At 33.3% G+C, this 18,478-nt stretch overlaps 1 protein-coding gene across 1 annotated transcript in view; it reads right to left on the bottom strand.

The window, feature by feature from the left end:
- Positions 1–18,478, bottom strand: part of LOC129227028 (kinesin-like protein KIF21A) — a gene marked incomplete at its 5' end in the record, with an annotated part of 122,588 nt that overhangs the window by 39,126 nt on the left and 64,984 nt on the right. The window contains 9 exons of the mRNA XM_054861667.1: positions 1,001–1,245; positions 4,703–4,760; positions 9,327–9,372; positions 12,442–12,598; positions 14,469–14,570; positions 15,683–15,802; positions 15,911–15,982; positions 16,075–16,143; positions 17,724–17,800. Coding sequence (XP_054717642.1) covers positions 1,001–1,245; positions 4,703–4,760; positions 9,327–9,372; positions 12,442–12,598; positions 14,469–14,570; positions 15,683–15,802; positions 15,911–15,982; positions 16,075–16,143; positions 17,724–17,800 — 946 coding nt within the window. The remainder of the gene's footprint in view (positions 1–1,000; positions 1,246–4,702; positions 4,761–9,326; positions 9,373–12,441; positions 12,599–14,468; positions 14,571–15,682; positions 15,803–15,910; positions 15,983–16,074; positions 16,144–17,723; positions 17,801–18,478) is intronic.

Here is an 18,478-nt window from a genome sequence, read left to right as displayed (position 1 = left end):
AAATATTAAAATTCAACTAAGGAACAATCAAAATATTCAGAGGTTGTAAATAAGTGCCAGATCTTTCAATCTACTGAATTGACTTCAGAATGCTAACTTATGTTTCATAAGATACAAATTTTGATTATTGCGCAGGTTAGCATATAATTATTGAATAACTGTAAATTATAAGCACTTATAATTTACAGTCAGCATTAATAAGACTCATATTGCAGTTTTTCAACTTTCAAGACTTTTCAGAGCTCTAAAGTTTGAAAATTCTTTTTTAGCTACAGTAAAGCCCCAATTATCTGATTATTTATCTGCAAATAGTTTTTCCCCCCTAAGAACTCTTTCAGAAAGATTTCAAATTCTCTGAGCATTCTAGGTTTTCCCTAAGGTGTGTGAACTCAGAGCAAGAATTAGGAATGTATAGTATGCTCTACCTAATGGTAGGCTGGTATTAATAAGATTAAGATTTTCGAACTTCTTCCATTACAAACATGAAATGGATATATTGCTTGTATAAAGTAGAAATTTTCTAAAAAAAAAAAAAAAAAAAATACAAACTGAAATTTACAGAAAAAAGAAATTTTGGTTTTTTTTAAAAATAAGTTTGTGAAAAATTTCATTTTATTAATCTGCTATGCAACAAATTTATGTTAAGCTTTAATCTTCAGAATATTTAGATTTAAATTAATTCTAAGGGAAAAAAAAGCGCCACTATAATGCCCTCATGGGAAAGGTAGACTATATGTAAACAAAGAAATGCACCATCCAAAGTCAAACATGTGGATGTCAGTCACATGTTTGGCTTCGACAAGAACTAATTGGTAACAAGCAGACAGCAAAAAAGAAGGGAAAAGGTGAACTTTTCGTTCAATTTAGAGAAGATCCCCAAAAGTGGCCATAGTGGTCTAACCTTGTGGTTTTCAGTTTTTTTGGTCTTTTCTTTCCATGAATGCAGTATAGTTATATATTGTTGGCTTTTAAAAAATTACTAATGATATTTACAACTTACTGCAAGGATATAGGAGCACTTGTCACACGTACAATACCATGGTCTACGGCATTATTGGTAGACAAGGTAAATGTCTTGTTCATCTCCAGTTCTTGCTGCAAAGTTGGTCCGAAAGACCAAGCTAATCTAGACATGGAGGGGTTTTCGATAGGCTCTACAACAGAGGGACAAGATCCAGCTGGCACAAGATTCGTTTGTTTCACCTCTGTATCTAATAATTCTGCAGGCAATGCAGTTTTTCTGTGCTTGAAGCCTTTCTTCTGCAAATCAAATAAATCCACTGTTAAGAAATGAAAATGTACACAGAAAAGTTTAAAAAATCCCTTTCAGTGTTGTAGTATGAGGACGGTCCCTGTATTCAGACCCCTTTTTTGAATTTCAATATTAAACTCTCGTAATAATCCCCCAGGGAGTGACTTGGAAATAGGGGAAATAATTTTAAAGTTTTCAGCAAAGAGCAGAAGCATCTACTGAACTGCAGAAGATTCTCACCCTAATATTATATTATGTACTAGTGGCACCCGCACGGCTTCACCCGTAATAGAAAAATTAAAGGTCTTCTGGTTCGCTTGTATATTTACAAATAATGTATGGTGAATTTTCTCACCCATTGGCTTGTACCGACGTTACAGTTCCACGTTATGATAATTTCGTATCTCGCCAATTGGCTTGTGCCCATGTTACGGTTCCACGTTATGATAATTTCGTAATTTATGATAATTTTTTTTTCTTAAAATTGAAATAAAAAAAGAATCACATCGAATTTTTGAAAAATCGCTTCGAGGTGCACACCCCCATGCTACATACTAACTTTGTGCCAAATTTCATGAAAATCGGCCGAACGGTTTAGGCGCTATGCGCGTCACAGACATCCTACAGACATCCTACAGACATCCAGACATCCTCCGGACAGAGAGACTTTCTGCTTTATTATTAGTAAAGAAGAAATTGTATGCCCTAGGAGGTGAGGCTGCGTAACGCTTGCAGGGGATTCCATGATTCATATTTGGGAATTCTATAATTGCGTAGGGCTTTGCAATTGCCTACTGTGCAGATGCTAGAGAACTCCCGATGTCATAAGGCTCTACTCAGTCGCCCAGAGACAAGACTATCCCGACCAAATAGTGGGATGAGAATTTTATGGATTATTTCTTGACCACTATTAGGGAGAAAGGGCAAATTGGCTGCCCATCTTGTAAAAATGTGTCATTGTGTGGAACAAAAAATAGTGTGTTGTCAATAAGGTAAATTGATTGTTCTCCAAATTTTGATTAATGACAACTTTGAACAGAAGTGGGAATTCATTTTCATAACCACTTTACACCCTTTTTCACATTTATTGAGATTAAAGTACAGCATTAATTGCACCAATATAGCATTGAACAGTTCATTGTCCTTAGTAATCATAAATACATTTTACCAAGAGCTTGAACCCAATAGTTGGGGGAAAGCTAATTTGGCAGCATTGCAAAGGCTATAAAGAGCCTAGTCACACCAGTACATACGCTGCCAAGTTAGGTGTAGGAATTATTTCGGCTAACAGCTTTTGCAACACACATCCACCCCGATAACTAAACAATTTGTATACTTCCGCCTGTTGAGATCAGGAGACATTTCTTAAAATTAAATTTTTTATTGAGGTACAAGAAAACACAAAATTGCATTGCTATGATCTTTGTAGCTAACACTAACATAGCTGCATTATCATCTTAAATTCCAACACCAAACTTCCTTACTTTTAATGCAAAGTTAATTTGCATAATTCTGAGCTTTCAGTTCGTGGTTAACAGTGACACCTATCACTTTAAATATATAAGTAAAGATATGCAAATATACAATTTCAAACAAATGCAAGAAAAATAAATTAAATAATCCTAACATTTCAACTATAGAAAATTAATAGTTTCTTCAGGAATTACGTGCAATGAGGATAGCAGGGTTCCCACCTAGGCAATTAAGAATTTTTCCATATGCAATAAGGTGACATAATCATTAAAAATTTCTTTTTTAAAACTTGTTGATCCAAATTGGAACACATTATAAAGTGAAGAACCCGAACATTTTCCTACTATTTCACAAATGATCTTGAACAGCAGGTATTAGAGTGATTGCAAATGCTACAATTTTCTTTAAAAAAGCAAGTGCACAAGTTATATTAGTTAATGGATGTATTTCATATGATTACTATTTGGCAGCAGATTAATTAAATAGGCTGCTACTCTTCAGCTAAAAATTAGGTACTCTACCAAATCACTATTTGCTGTAGCTTTAGTTGATGACACATTAAAAATAAGCTATGATCAACAGGGCCCGATCAAGCCAAACTGGTGCCCAGGTCCTGAGTAGAATTTGGTGCCCCTCCCCCATGAGAAAATCCGCACAATTTTAAAGTCAATGTTTCATACTAGAAACTACATTTCAAAGGAACATTACTACATTTAAAAAAGGAAACCTGGGATTTGAATACCAAACACTTGGTAGTCACTAAACTAATCACAGTTAAAAAATGTCTCTTAAGGCGAAAAAGAGTTAAAAACAATTTAAAACTGCATAAAAAAAAAAAAATCTTACTAATTCTGACAGCAAGCTTTAAAAAGGCTTTTTTCTGGCTTTAACAGAGACAAATGTGTCAATCAAATAATCGAAATTTATGTTTGATGTCACAGCATTTTCAATGGTCAATAAGGAAAACACCTGTAAATTATCCTGAGAAGTTCAGCTTCTCAAATGATTTTTGTTTCTTTTCAAAAATGAAAAGGAACAAGAAGAAGCTGCAGGGGTGAATCCACATTCGGAAATGTATGTGTAATGTTTAGTGATCTTATCCTTTTAAAATATTCTGCAGCAGAAGGGTTACCTTTTGCAAAAATTTGAAAGTGTGTTAATTCTTTGGAAAATGTTCATCTATGTCATCCGAGTAATTTTTTTGGAATTCCAGAGCTAAGGGACAACGACTTCTTTACGCGAAAGTTTTTTTAGCTTTATGAGTTTTTGAGCTGATTTTAAAAAAATTTTGAGCCTCTTCTTCCTTAAAGTTGAGAAAAAGTAAACTAAGCCTTTTTTTTTTTAAAAAAAAAGGAAGTAAGTGAATTTAGACTAAGCCATTTTGGTGCCCCTAAAATTGTGGTGCCCAGGTCCGCGGACCCGCCGGACCGTGCGTTAATCAGGCCCTGATGATCAAAACAAAAAAAATCAGTACATAAGGTGCTGAATAAAAATTAAGAGAATAAAAGAAAAACTAATCATATTAAGGGGTCTAAGGACCTTTTATATGTCCTATTGGAAAAGTTAATATCAAAATTTTCCAGAATTGTGGCAAAAAATAATTTTTTTTTTTCAGTACTAACTTTTATTTTTAGTTAAAATTTATGTTCAGATCTAATACATAAACCAGACAAACATGCATGAAAAGTTTCACAGAAATATATAAGAAACTTTCCGAGATATCATGCACGCAAAATGAAAAACCTGCACCTGAGAAAAAGAGGCTTTAACAGCTGCTGTTATCATTCATCTACAAGTTAACATGTTTCACGATAGCTTGAAGAGTTTTTTTGCGTATGGTAATAAATAAGGTATCAAATTGTTCAGAATTAAATTATGTATACCATACATTTTTTTCCAGAAAGTCAAAATTTTTGAAGGTTAAAGGTCCTTAGACCCCTTAAAAAAAATCTATGGGGGAAAAAACTGGATGCATACCTTATCTTTAGAACAGTTTTGATTGCCTTTAGAACAGTCTGTGACTTCTGAGACACTGCTAAAAAGATAAACAAATACATGGTATTTAAATACATAATAAATGCAGTTATATTTATCATTTCTTTCTCACATTCATAGTTATTCAATTAATTTTAAAAGTCTTCTTTCAGTTTTACAATAAAAAGCTCATTGATTTATGGACTAATGAAAAATTAAAAGATTTGAACTTATTTGGGACACCTTCAAAGTAAAAAAAAAGCTTCTTACATAAAATTTTGGATTAAGAAACTTACTGTCAAAAAGAAAATAAGAAAAAAAAAAACGATCATTAGCACATGCCACTGGCACATGGAAAACGCTTTCTTCTGCACCACGTGAATTTTATTGCAGAAGTTGCTATCTCTGACGTACGCAAAAAGTCAACTTGATGATGAAAATATTGTAGAGCTGTATAAAACTATGCCACTACATTGATGTGTGAATGAAAATGCTTTCTTTTGAATCTTTCCAAAATTTTTTTTCAAGGATGATTCATTATGGTCCCTAAGGAGCCATTAAACAGAGATTCAACTCAGAGTTTCCGCTACGATCTCATATTTTGCAAAATGCGAAAGCACCATCTCAATTGCAAAAGTAAAGCAAAGCACTTTTGCTTTTCTGCTCAAATAAAAAAAAAAAGTTAATTTAAAAAAAAGGAAACTTATGATCCAAGAGAGGAAGCAAGCATGGCAATAGTCAACCTTATCCCTTTTAAATCTCAGCAAAGATGATTAAATTACAATGAAGTTCAACAATACTTAGTCTTATCCAGCATTATGTCCCCTCAAAAACTGCATTATTAGGAGGAGGGGAGTGCAACTTTTTAAAAACCAAACATATGTTTTCTCAATGGTAAGCATAATCCAAAACTTTTTATTTTATGTTTAAAAAATTGCTGCTGTACTTATTTCTTTAAAGATATCATAGAAGAAATTTTCATTTATTTTCAACTGGAGATGAAACACACTGAGGCATTTAGAAAGATATGAGAATGTAATATTTCAGCATTTTGCTAAACCTTTTCCCTTAATTTTAGCTTTTATGCTAAAGTATTTTTTAACCCAGCTTAAACCCTGATCCAACTGCAGTTTCAAAAACATATATTCCATGGATAACAATAACTAAATTAATCATAAAATGCAGTTTTGTGAAGTTGATGGGTTTTTTTTTCAATCTCTATCAGTACTGTAGCGGATTTACCACAAAACGAGTTGATGGCATCACATGACTTTCTTTTACACCAATTTAATGTTATTTCCCTATTATTGGCAATTTTAATGTCATTCAATTGTTATCTCTCTAAATAAGGAGTCTACGTACCAAATTTCAACTTTCTAGGACATACCGCTCTCGAGTTATGCGACATACAAACGTACATACAGACGTCACGAGAAAACTCGTTTCGTTATAATTAACTGAGGAATCGTCAAAATGGATATTTCGGGTGTCTATATGTTCTTAGGTATACATGCAAGTGTGGTGGAATAAAAAAAAAAAACTCGACATTCATTAAGGGGTGAGCAAAATGGAAATTAAGGTCGATTTTTGAGTGAAAATGTTTTTGCAAATACAATACTTCCTTTTTTGTAAAAGGAAGTAAAAAAAGAACAAAACTCCAACATTGACTGGAAAATAAATAAATAGTAGCCAAACACAGAACAAAAAGACTAATAGTGTGAAAGAGGAACCAGCTGGTTACCATAACAGACTAATATATATATATTGCAGGAGGCTCCCGACTATTTGGCCAAATCTGGCATTAGGATGCACCAGATAGATCAGTTTCATTTTCTCTTGTTAATTAAAAACCCATCATAAAATAAATGATTGATGAAAAAAAATGATTAACACAAGAACACTTCCTGTTTCTTAACAATCTTACAAAATGTGACAGGTTACGACTAAAAAAAGGCAAACTATACAGTTTTCACTTTGAGAAATTCCTTGATAGACTATGTCCATGTCTCCTGCTGTTACCTTTTTTCATTTTATCAAAAGCAATGTCCTTCTACTTATCAGGGTTTCCGCTACGGTCGCATTTTTCGCATAATGTGAAAACACTATCTGAATTGCGAAAATAAAGCAATGCATTTTCGTTTTTTTTGCTCAAATAAAAAATAAATTAAAAAAAAAAAAAGAAGAAATGTATGATCCTAGAGAGGAAGCATGCATGGCGATAATCAACTTAATCTTTTTTAAATCTTAGCTAAGATGTTTAAACTACAATTAAGTTCAATAACTATTAGTCTTATCCAGCATTATGTAACCCCAATAACTGCTTTATTAGGAGGAGGGGACTGCAACGTTCTAAACACCAATCGTGTTTTCTTTTTTTATTTTATGTTTTTAAAAAATAGCTGTTGTACTTATTTCTTCAAAGATGTCACAGATGAAATATGAATTGTATTTTCAACTGGAGATGAAACACACTGAGGCATATATAAATATATGAGAATGTGTAACATTTTACCATTTTGCTAACATTTTCCCCTCAATTTTAGCTTTTATGCTAAAGAACTTTTGAACCCAACTTAAACCCTGCTACTTATGCAAGTAGTTTGAAAGCAATTCTTTTCACTATTGTTTGTTTGTTACTTCCACCCTCCGTTATTTTGTCATGCTTTGCAGTTTGAATGGAGATCCTCCCCCCCTCCCATAACAAGTATTAGAAACTGCCGGTTAGAACATTCCTCATTTTCCTAGGCCAGATAGACATAAGCATACTACCTCACTTAAACGAGCTGATGTGTGCATCACATGACTTCCTTTTACTCCAATTTCATGTCATTTCCCCATTATTCGCTATTTTAATGTGATTCAATATTTATTCTCTAAATATCACCAACAATGGCCAAATTGAAACCAAAAAAAAAAAAAAACTCCGCCAAATTTGTCGCCAAGTTGGCGACAAAACTTGGCGACCAAAAGACTGGCGATATATCGCCAAGTGTCCGACAAATTATAACGCCACTTGAGTTTACATCGAAATTAACAATGATTTCCCCCCAAAAAGGTGCAAAAGACCCCCTTAGGAACATCCGAAAGCAACCAAAAGGAGAGGTGCACAACTAGACCCCACTACGAGTCTATGTACCAAATTTCAACTTTCTAGGACATACCATTTTTGAGTTATGCGAGATACATACGCACATACGCACATACATACAGACGTCACGAGAAAAGTCGTTGTAATTACCTCGGTGATGGTCAAAATGGATATTTCGCGTGTCTATACATTCTTAGGCACTTTTCCGCATGTGGTCGAATCGAAAAAAAAACTCAACATTCATTTGGGGGTGAGCAAAATGGAAATTAAGGGCGATTTTTGAGTGAAAATTTTTTCGCGAATACAATACTTCCTTTTTTGTAAAAGGAAGTAAAAACAAGGTTTTTTTTTTACTGTTAGAGATGTTTAGCTTATATATATATATGGTACCGTAAAATCCCAAAAGTAACCCCCCTATCGATTATAGCCCCCCCCCTTTTTTTGTGAAAAGTGAAATGACTTTAAAATCCTGAATATACCCCCCCCCCCCTTCACCTGAAAATGTTCCGATCATCGTCATTTGCCACTCCCTCCAAAAAAAGGACAACATTTTCTGCTTTACTTGGAAAGCATTTACAAAGGTTTAGTTTCCCCTCCACGTGCATTCTTGCTGTTCTAAAAAAAAAAAAAAAAGAAAAGAATGAAAACACAATGATTTAAACAAAAAAGAAAATAAATGTCTCCATGGTTTATTCCTTCCAAAATTTCTAGACTCCTTTTGATGCAAGGGTGCCTTTTTTCTTTGTTCATATGTATCACAAAAGAAATTTATAGATTGTACTGCTTTTTATTAATTTTGGAAGGAGCATTTTTGTGAAACTGAATGATCTTCAACACGGCGCCATTTTGGAAACGTGTTGCTTAAAAAGTAGCGCAAAACTTAAAAATAACCTTTTTAAAAGAAAAAATAATGTCATTGAACGAGTTTTGGATTATCAGAAATGTAAATTTTACTAAATCAAGTAAGAGATTTGTGTGTGTTTGCGTTCGCGAACTTTGTAAAGCTCAGTTTTCGAAACTACGATCTTTATAACTAATTTGCAGCCGTGATTGTGATTTTTGCTTCTATTCTGAAACAAGAACATTTAAGATTTTGCTTCTTTTACTGTAACTTTATTACATTCAGTACATAATGAATTTTCAAGCGATAAATTATAGGGGTTTTGCCAACTTAAGGTGCAAAATCCTTTCTTTTGAAAAAAAAAATGGCGCCCTCGTGCAATTTATTAAGAAAATTATGACAGGTTTTTATTAATTAATTTCTCTCTCTTCATTAATATTAACTCTTATTTACTTATTTCTTTTCTATACTCTAAAATTAATACTACTAAAAACAATTATTTTGGCTAATTTTTCAGAAAAATCTCGATGATAACTCCCCTGTCTGAAATCAACAAGTTATGTTTTGAAAATAGGGGGGAGGGGTTACTTTCGGGATTTTACGGTATATAAAACAAACAATAACAGCAGAAGAATCATCATTCATTTGACAATAAGTAAATCTAAAAAAACAATCAAAATACATGAACAGCATTCTACCTATCGACAGGTGAACTGGATCTTGAACTAGGAAGACTCTCAGACACTAGTAATAAAAAACAAAAATTACATTGCATGACTCTATCAAAACAATATCTTTTGACAACAGAGTTTAACAATTAGAACAGAATGTATCAATATAAGATAACACTTTTAAAATTCAAGGATTAATAAAACATATAATCAGGGGGGATACAGAATCTCAATGGCTCAAATTTTAATTAAAAGCTGATAACTTACAATAAAAACAAGAAATTATTTTATTTCAAGTACATTTGAGTGGTAATGTTTCAGAACTTGCTAGTTCCATTTTAAGAAATTCAGATAACACGAGTTTTGTCTTGGCGTTTGAGTATTACATAGTCAGTTATGCGCCAGCAACAGGGCCGGATTTGGAAGTGTGGAGGCCCCAGGGCAACGAAGGAGTGGAGGCCCCTAATCAGGATTCGAAAACATCATCCTATTTTCGAAAATATTCGATACTTTGATATACCGTATTTTCGGGAATAAGCGCCGCGGCGCATACAAGAAAAAGAGTAAAAAAATTGCCGGTGCGGCGCATATAACGGGTGCGGCGGGTAGTGTTTTTTTCCTCCAAATTTAATAAAATATCGGAAAATGCTGCTAACAGATGGCACCACATCGTTTGCTTTCATTTCGCGGAAATCCCTCGCCCTTAGGCGACAAGTAAAGCAAAGAGGGGGAGGGAAGGTGAGTCAGTGATTGCGCGTGTTTCACTGAGGAAAGAAATGCTGATCCACGTGTGCGAGCAAGCCTTATCGCGGCGGAGCGAAGGGGTCAGGGAGAGGAGGCAGCAAAAGTACTAGTAAGAGAGAGGGATGGATGTCCAGTGTGTAAAGGGAATTTACCACCTCTCTCACGAAAGTAGGTTGCTTAGTCAAGCAACCTAATGGGAAACTTGTCTCCTAGCTCTAATTTTATTATTCACTCACATCGTCGTGTTGCATCTTTTGCTGCCATTCGTGCGTTCTTGGCTTATCTTTTTTTACGAATTTTTTTAGAGTTGCTTTTGAAATGGCTCCTTAGCAATTGAAAAGTTATACTGCAGCCTTTAAGTTTAAGGTTATAAAGGCAGAAGCAATTGGAAATCGTTTTGCTGCCAGGGTTTGACACTGACGAGATGCGTTTGCCGTTGGAAATCGGATAAATTAACCATTGAAAGTGATGGCCAATCGAGGGATGCCGAAGGCAAAAAAGTGCAAAATGGGGATTTAAAAAAAATCTCATTATTGTTAATTAAAAATACAAATGGGATTTTTTTTTTTTAATATTTACATTTGATCCAGCTTTCTTTACTACTGATTATGCTTTTAAGTTGTTTAATGCGATTTTGTGGAGGGTGCGCACATACATTACAATTTTTTTACTTTGAGAATATATTACGATGCGGCGCTTATTCCCGAAAATACGGTGCTTCAAAATTCAGTTTTGAAGTTAATCAGGGCCATATTTTAAAAGAAAATATTGAAAACCTTTAAGAACATTGCTTAAGTTAAACTTTGTAAAATAAGAATAAGGCGAGTTTTGAAACGTTATTACTCATTTCCCTAGGAAGTTTTTATCAATCAGACAAACAAATAAAATAAGTCTTGGGGATTAATCAGAGGGAGCAGTGGATTTTTTTTGTTCAGAAAGCTCCTCCATGTCTGGCTCAGGCTTATACAAATTATAGTCATAAATGTTCTTCTGATTGTATAAACTTGAAAATCCTTTTCCATATAAGTAAGTTGCTGTAAACCCTAGAAGGTACTTCACAACAATGCCTACTATTCTCGCAGGTGGTTTATAGGGTTCAAACCAACTCTGAAATTTTTCATCCAAAGAAATGCTTTCCATTATTTGTTTATTTAGTTTATTTAATTTATTTATTTATATTTCGGTGACTAAAATGATATTGTTGTTGTTATTAATATTTCAATTTTATTTGCGAAACAAAATTAGAGCATGACTGAAAAATTGTACAAACTCATTGTGTGTTTATGGTCGTCATTGAGAAATTCATTTTTTATGTAACAATACAGCATTTTGTAAGAACATCCCCTCCCTCCATTTAGATAATCTATTGCAACAAAAATCAATAGAATACACATGAAACCAAATTCGATAGACCATATAAATGGTTCAAAAACTATGCTTGGTAACCCCCCCTCCCAAACAAAAGTCTAATTTCGGCCCTGTATTCTCGGTGTTCTTTTTTAATACCGGTCCGGAACTTAATTGACACAAAATACCTTTACTTAAATTCAAGCTTACACAATATTATTTACTTTTTTTTAAATCAAAATTTAATTCTAGCTTTATCAACATAAGTTTATACACTTTTGGCAGTTAACCACACACCCCTTAAAGGTTTTACTGACGGCTACCCCAAAGGTGTAAGCATACCACTGCTTAAGATCCATTGCCCAACAGGTTGCCATAATTACATTATGTATTCGAATTCTATTTCACTGCTGTCAACATTAAAAGGTGAAAATTAGGGAGACACATGCATTAAATTACGGAGACTTTGTATGAATAATAATTTTAACTTCAAAGTTTGAGTGAAAAAGCGATGTTTAAAACAGATGTAGGGATTTCTGATATTAAATCTGTCAGCGATCCAAAATCCTGAACCTTTATTTAAAAAAAAATGCTATACAGTTAGAAGTTTGTTTTCTCTTGAATGCGATAGTAAACATTCCTTGTAGTAGGTAAAAATTGAAGAGGTTCAGAGAATAATCAGGAACATATTACTGCATTTTTTGGGAAATATAAATTTTAAAAAGAAGGAAAAAAGAAAATATATTTAAAAACTGTTCAAACATACACAATACTCATACCTGTGCACGAGCAGGTTTCATTTTTACGATTTCGATTTGTGTAAAAATTCTCTTTTTAGGGAATTTTGTTGCTTTGATGAAAATTTGGGAGATACTTACTTTATAAGGGAGGTTGGTAGAAGGTACTGAAATTCGGGAGTGTCCCAAATTAAATGGGAAAGATTGCAGTTATGTTATTATGATACTGGTTTGGAAACACCCTATATAATTCAAAGTGAAGAAAAAATTCAAGGCTATTCGGATCCTTTCGGCAGATAAGAACAGAGAAATACCTGGATCTTCGTCCATAATATAGTCAATGATTTCAGTATCCCCGTCTCTTACGAGCTGTTCAAGGAGCTGCATATGCATCTGGGTGTTATTCGCAGATTGCTCCAATTTGGCATTCACTTCTTTCATGGCAGCATCCTTTTGGAACAGTTGCAGTGTCTAAAAAATATATAAACTCTCGTACTTTATTACACCACGTAAAATTTGACAAAATTTGTGACCAGGATCAACACTGAATCCCAAAAAAATCAGTTCAAAGGAATTTGGTGGACAAGATTTTACCTATTACATAAAGCCTTTTGAATACTTTCAGGTCACAAAATTACTTTTTCTAGTGGCAATCATCAGGTGATTTTTAATCGCCATTTTTTTTTCATTTAGTCACCTTGTTGCCATTAGCAACCACTAATTTTACCCTCAAGTAATACATGATTAGCAAATTGCAAAAGTCTCACACACACAGTCTAGTGGGAAAAAGAACTAATTTAAACATCCAGGAGATGCATAACGAATATTGCTGGAACAAAAAGTAGTGTCTCAGGGTTGGGAGGAAATACAGTATGGGGAGAAGGGGGGTGCTGATTAGAGAAAATGGGAGAAGTGAATTAGGGGTGGATGGTCAAATCTAACATGAAATGTTCTCAAATCAAATTTAACTACATAAAGTATTTTGTAAAGATTAAGATGATAAAAGAAAGGAAAATAAAGATATACAGTAGGCGCCGCTTAATGTGATCATGGTTAATGTTATCATTCGCTTAATGTTATCAGAATCACGAAGTCCCGGAACACTTGTATGTTAACACACATTAAAAAAGTCGGATATTGTAATCAGTTTCTTCGTTTATTGTTATCACTTTTTCATAAACTTTAATTTTTTCCCAGTTATTGTTATTCAATTAACAGAAATACATAGGCAAACCCTGATGAGACTAACTTTCTGTGCAGCATTTTGCAGTTTTCAATAGCAGTTAAAATTTTTTCTAGGAATGAAGCTACAGAAAGTTCACCCCCCAGTGACCACTGACTGCCCTAAGAAAACTTTCTTTTGTACCTAAAAAGATTCAGTCGTTGGATATGGCATTGATATAGGACCTCCATTGTTGCCATTGCTTTGTAAACTATTAAAGAATTGTGTCGAGATTGAAAACAAAGCGAAGTTAAATTAAAATTTAAAAAACAAGAAAAAAATCATGCTGGAAAAGATAGAAAAGCTGAATGTGCTTTGAAACTGGTTTACGAATGTCAGGAAAAACGGTCATATTTGACTTCACCTATTACTATGTGAATAAATACTGCATAATTTAGCTTTAACTTTTTATAATTCAGATATTTCCATTCTGTTAATTCAATAATTTAAAAATGTGTTCAGTTGAGTCATTGTGATTTTAATTTGAGGTTGCCAAAATAAATGCACCTTAATTGGAAAAAAATCATTATTTTGTGTCTCCTGGATTCTTTTCGGTTATTGTTATCAGTCGGTTATTGTTATCAAATTATATTTGTCCCAAAGTCACCACATTAAGTGGCGGATACTGTATAATTTTTTTAAAAAACCCTATTTTGTTTAAAGTATGTTTTAATGCTGAAATAAAATCATTTAGTTTAAACAACATCAACTAAGCAAAGAACAAATCTTGATACAGTAAACTCCCGATTATCGGAGGTCAGATTATACGTTGGTCTCTTCACAATTTTTTTTTCTTCAACGGTGATGACTTATGATTATATTATAGTTTGTTTTTAGCTTTTACAAATATTTTTTTCAACCAATGTTATTGCTTTTAGCTATAACTTAAACGTATGTGTGAGTTTTATTCTTATTTTGCAGCTATTGTACACACCAGTATCGTTTTTTACCTATAATTTGAATTATCCGCAGTTACTGTGCCACCTTAATCTGCGGATAATCGGGAGTTTACTGTACCTCATTAAACTAAAAACAAACAAGAATTTTTTTTTTTTGATTGATCAGCATTACTTCAAAAACATAGATCAATCAAAATAATAACAATAAAAACAGAAATACCTGATTAATTGCCATATTAAGGGCTTTAGCCAACATATATCTTGTTTCTTGAACAGGAAGGCTCGACACAAACTGTTCAATGTCAACCAAATCAATATCCAACTGTGATGCAATAAAACAAACATACAATTTCAGTACAATAATAGAATACTTCCAAACTTGTGAGATACATATAATAGACAGTGGCATCACTACAGGGGGTTGGGGGGGGGGTCCGCCCCCAGGTTTCACCTGTCTGGGGAGTGACACCCTAAGTGGAATTGCAAATGTTTTTAAAATATGAAGCTGAAATGCATTTTTAAGGCTCTAATTTAAAAATTTTCTGGGGGGGGGGGGGGTAAGCCCCAGACCCCTCATTTTTATTTGGTTTTTTGAGCCCACTTGAAATTTCATTATAACACAAATGTTGTTTCTGAAAATTGTATAAATTTCATGTTTGCATTTTTTCCCCCTCTTGCGTATGTAGGGGGGGGAGGTGACACTACAAATTACCGCCCCAGATGTCACCCATGCTAGGTACGTCACTGATAATAGGTCTTATTATTATTTGATTTTTTTTTGGTGGAGGGAGGGGGGGGGACAGGACAAAGCTATACCAGACAAAACAATAAATAATTTGATCAAAACCATTTGCTATTGTTACAACAAATAACTTTTAAAAAATAATAATCGACTAAGACATTGTGGGGCAAAAACTATTAACAGGGTCAAAGTATAAATATATTAAAAAAAAAAAAACCCTTACACAAAATATAGCAGAAAAAAGTGCATACACACAGTATGAGTCCCCAATTTTGGAATCCCAAAATTCTGGAAAATCCCAAATCCGGAACTTTTTCCCTTAAATATTTCTTTTTTTTTAAATAATCAAATTTCTTTTTGTTTAAAAGCAGAAAAAAAAAGAAATTAAAAAAAAAAAAAACACATTTTTTTTTTCTTTGCAATGTTTTGAAGTACAAAAATAATTGCAGTTGTGAAAGGGACATGCAAGAAACCACCATTAGATTTAATGATAAAATGTTTCTCTTTGTTTCATGGCATGCGACGCTGACCACTTGGGTACAAAGAAGTCGAATATCTTTAAATATAAATCTCACTAGACTTTAAAAAAGCCATTGGGAACCATGCTGAAATGTGAGTTATTCAGAGAATTAAAAAAACCCTTCACATCATAAAGATTAAAAATAACACATTGCAGCAGAAAACTTGCTCACCTTTGCCTCTTCTACTTGTACGATGGTAGACTGGCACTCAGCAATATTTTCTTGGCAATAGTCTATATTTGCTTTTAATGTTTCCATGTTGTCCTCATAATCTTGAATTATATCTTGGCTCTACAAAAGGAAAATATTTGATACATGTAACAAACTACCGTTTTCTGTTTAGAACCTCTGAAATAACGAAAAACCAGAAATGAAATTAAAAAAAGTCTTACAACTCACTTTTTTTTCTAAAATTGCTGCATTTCTTTTCCGTTTTAAGTGTTCTAATTTTCGAGTCAAACGTTCTCTTTCCTGTAAAAATAAAGTATTTGCCATTAGATTTAATGTATTGTACTATATAGCATAAATTTATCACACTCAAAAGAAATATAAAATATACATACTGTTAAGTAACGGTTCATTTCATTTTCAGTGCAGCTAACACTTTGCTTGCTTATTACTAGCTGGTTAATCTAAATTTGAAAAATGAAATGTGTGAAAAATGTGAAAAATGAAATGAACACTAGGATGGTTCAAAAAAACTTTTTCAGCCAGAGTTCAGGACACCCCCTATTTTTTTTAGACTTACTAATAGTATTATTCTGTAAAAGTTGTAGCTTCTTACTCAAATTCTAAGAGGGCGCTCAATGACCCTTCAATTTAATATTAGCCGTAGCATAGAAAATGCCATAATGCTTAATTTCCCCCACTATTTTTATGTAAATAATTATTTTATTGCAATGTATATGCACATTACATAGTGTGCATTATAATATGTAGCATAGTTTTTTTAGTTCAATATATATTTTTTAACCCCCTTCCCCATGCATATGAAATTCGGGGGAGGGGGGTTAGGAAGCTGAAATTCTTCCAGCATGTTACTATCCACAAGTCTAAAAATATTGAGGGGTGTCCTGTTATCTAGGAGAAACATTTTTTTACATGTATTTTTGAACCACCCTAATGAACACCTTAATTCAAGCAAATAAAAGTACAAGAACTTGATAACAATTTTGACAGCAGCATATAATAAAAAAAATAAATAAATAAATAAAATATATATATTTTTTAAAGACGAACTTATTAACAAAATATTACGAAAAAAGTTAATAAGAAATTTCACTTGAAATACAGAGGTATCCAATATGAAATAAGTATATGTTATTTTGAAGTCATTAAATAGTCTATATAGTTAATAATTAAATTTATAAAAACTATCAGGAGTGCTTATGATTAAAAACAATACAAGGATATTGTTCTTCTTGAGGTGACTCTCCAGTCCTTGTCTTTGGGAAGAAAAGCAAATTAGAAAGCAGAGTAGTGGAACCTTTTAACAGCTCACCGGAAGAGGCTTTAATGAGCAAGGAGGGAGATAGCTTTAAGAGGGCTATTGATCTTCAATGGGGACCAGTAAATTGACTAAGGACCAGCCTAGCTGGGCCCAGAGCCTGTCGCTGGTCATCACATTTGCATGGCTCTTAGTTATGTAACTTTTAATAAAGATCTGAAAATTAGTTTCAAGAAGCACAATGAAAACCTAGAGTTGCTGTGCTAACTGGCTCTTGACTCCATGAATAGTAAAACTACTCGAGCCCTGATCAGTTGCCCACAGAAAAACAAATCTGGCTCACAAGGAACAGGCAGTGGTATTTACATGAAAACAAGTAGTACGGCATCTAGATATCAATTTAAGAACCTACGCCACAGTTTTTCGCTCCAAATTTACTGCTATCAGAGAAACTTAGAGCTTTGCTTTGAATCCGGACATATCTCGTTTAAACATGGACCAAAAGCATCAACTCAATCCAGCACTTGAAGGATTGGTTGAGCAACCTGGATAAGTTGGGGTAGGATATTAATTAAAACCTTTTATTTTGTTGAAATGTAATAAAATGTAAACATTTAGAGCAATATTTCAACTTGAGACGATAAATTGATTTTTGAAATTATAGCCTGTGGGACCATTTGGTCATAATCATGTAGAATTCTGTGAGGCTAAAACAATAGAAATTTCAAAAATACTTACATTAATAGACAAAAAATATACACTTACACATTTCTCAACTGTTTGCCACCTGGATTTTGCAACTTTTGGAGAAAAATATGGATCCCGTCGATTAATTACATAGGCTAAAAGAAAAAATTAACTTTAATGCTTTGTATCAAGTATAGAATCATACAAATTGACAACCGTCCCCATTTGAATTGCTAACATATATCAGATGTAGCCGTTGGAAAGATTTTTCATCAGATTTTTAAAAAGTTGGTCACAAAATTGATTCGGTCAACGTTTTAAGACAACATTATTGAGTTCGTGAGGGATTGAGTCCAGTAATTTTCTACATGGGGAATATGAATTTTTACTTGGTATTTGTACAGCAGGGCTATAAATTTTGAGAGTGAATTTTTGGCACAGGTCAGTGTCTTACCTCATTGCTGATAATTGCTTCATTAACCCCCGCCCCCCAAGTTGAACTTGTTTGTATTACACAAATCATGCTAGACAGCAGGGTCTGGTGGGGGAAGTGGTCGATGGGGTAAAGTCGTCATTAATAATAAAAAAAAGAGCTACAGTGGCTCTCAAAAGTGTTCGTACACCTTGAAATTTTGTAGTAAAACCAAAATAACGCAAAACTGAATTCGAATATGAAATCCAATTTTTTTTCACACCATTCCTATGCCATTCTGAATAAAACACAATAGTTTTTTTTTTCAAAATATTGCCAGATTTTATTTTTGAAATTTATCAAAAAATGAAGAGACAGAGAAAAGATACGCCACAAAAATAATCGTACACTGAAATATTTT

Source organism: Uloborus diversus, chromosome 1, assembly GCF_026930045.1.
Source record: "Uloborus diversus isolate 005 chromosome 1, Udiv.v.3.1, whole genome shotgun sequence".
NCBI classification, from domain to species: Eukaryota; Metazoa; Arthropoda; class Arachnida; order Araneae; family Uloboridae; genus Uloborus; species Uloborus diversus.
The sequence above is the reverse complement of the archived record's forward strand: the minus strand, read 5'-3'. Positions and strand labels throughout refer to the sequence as shown.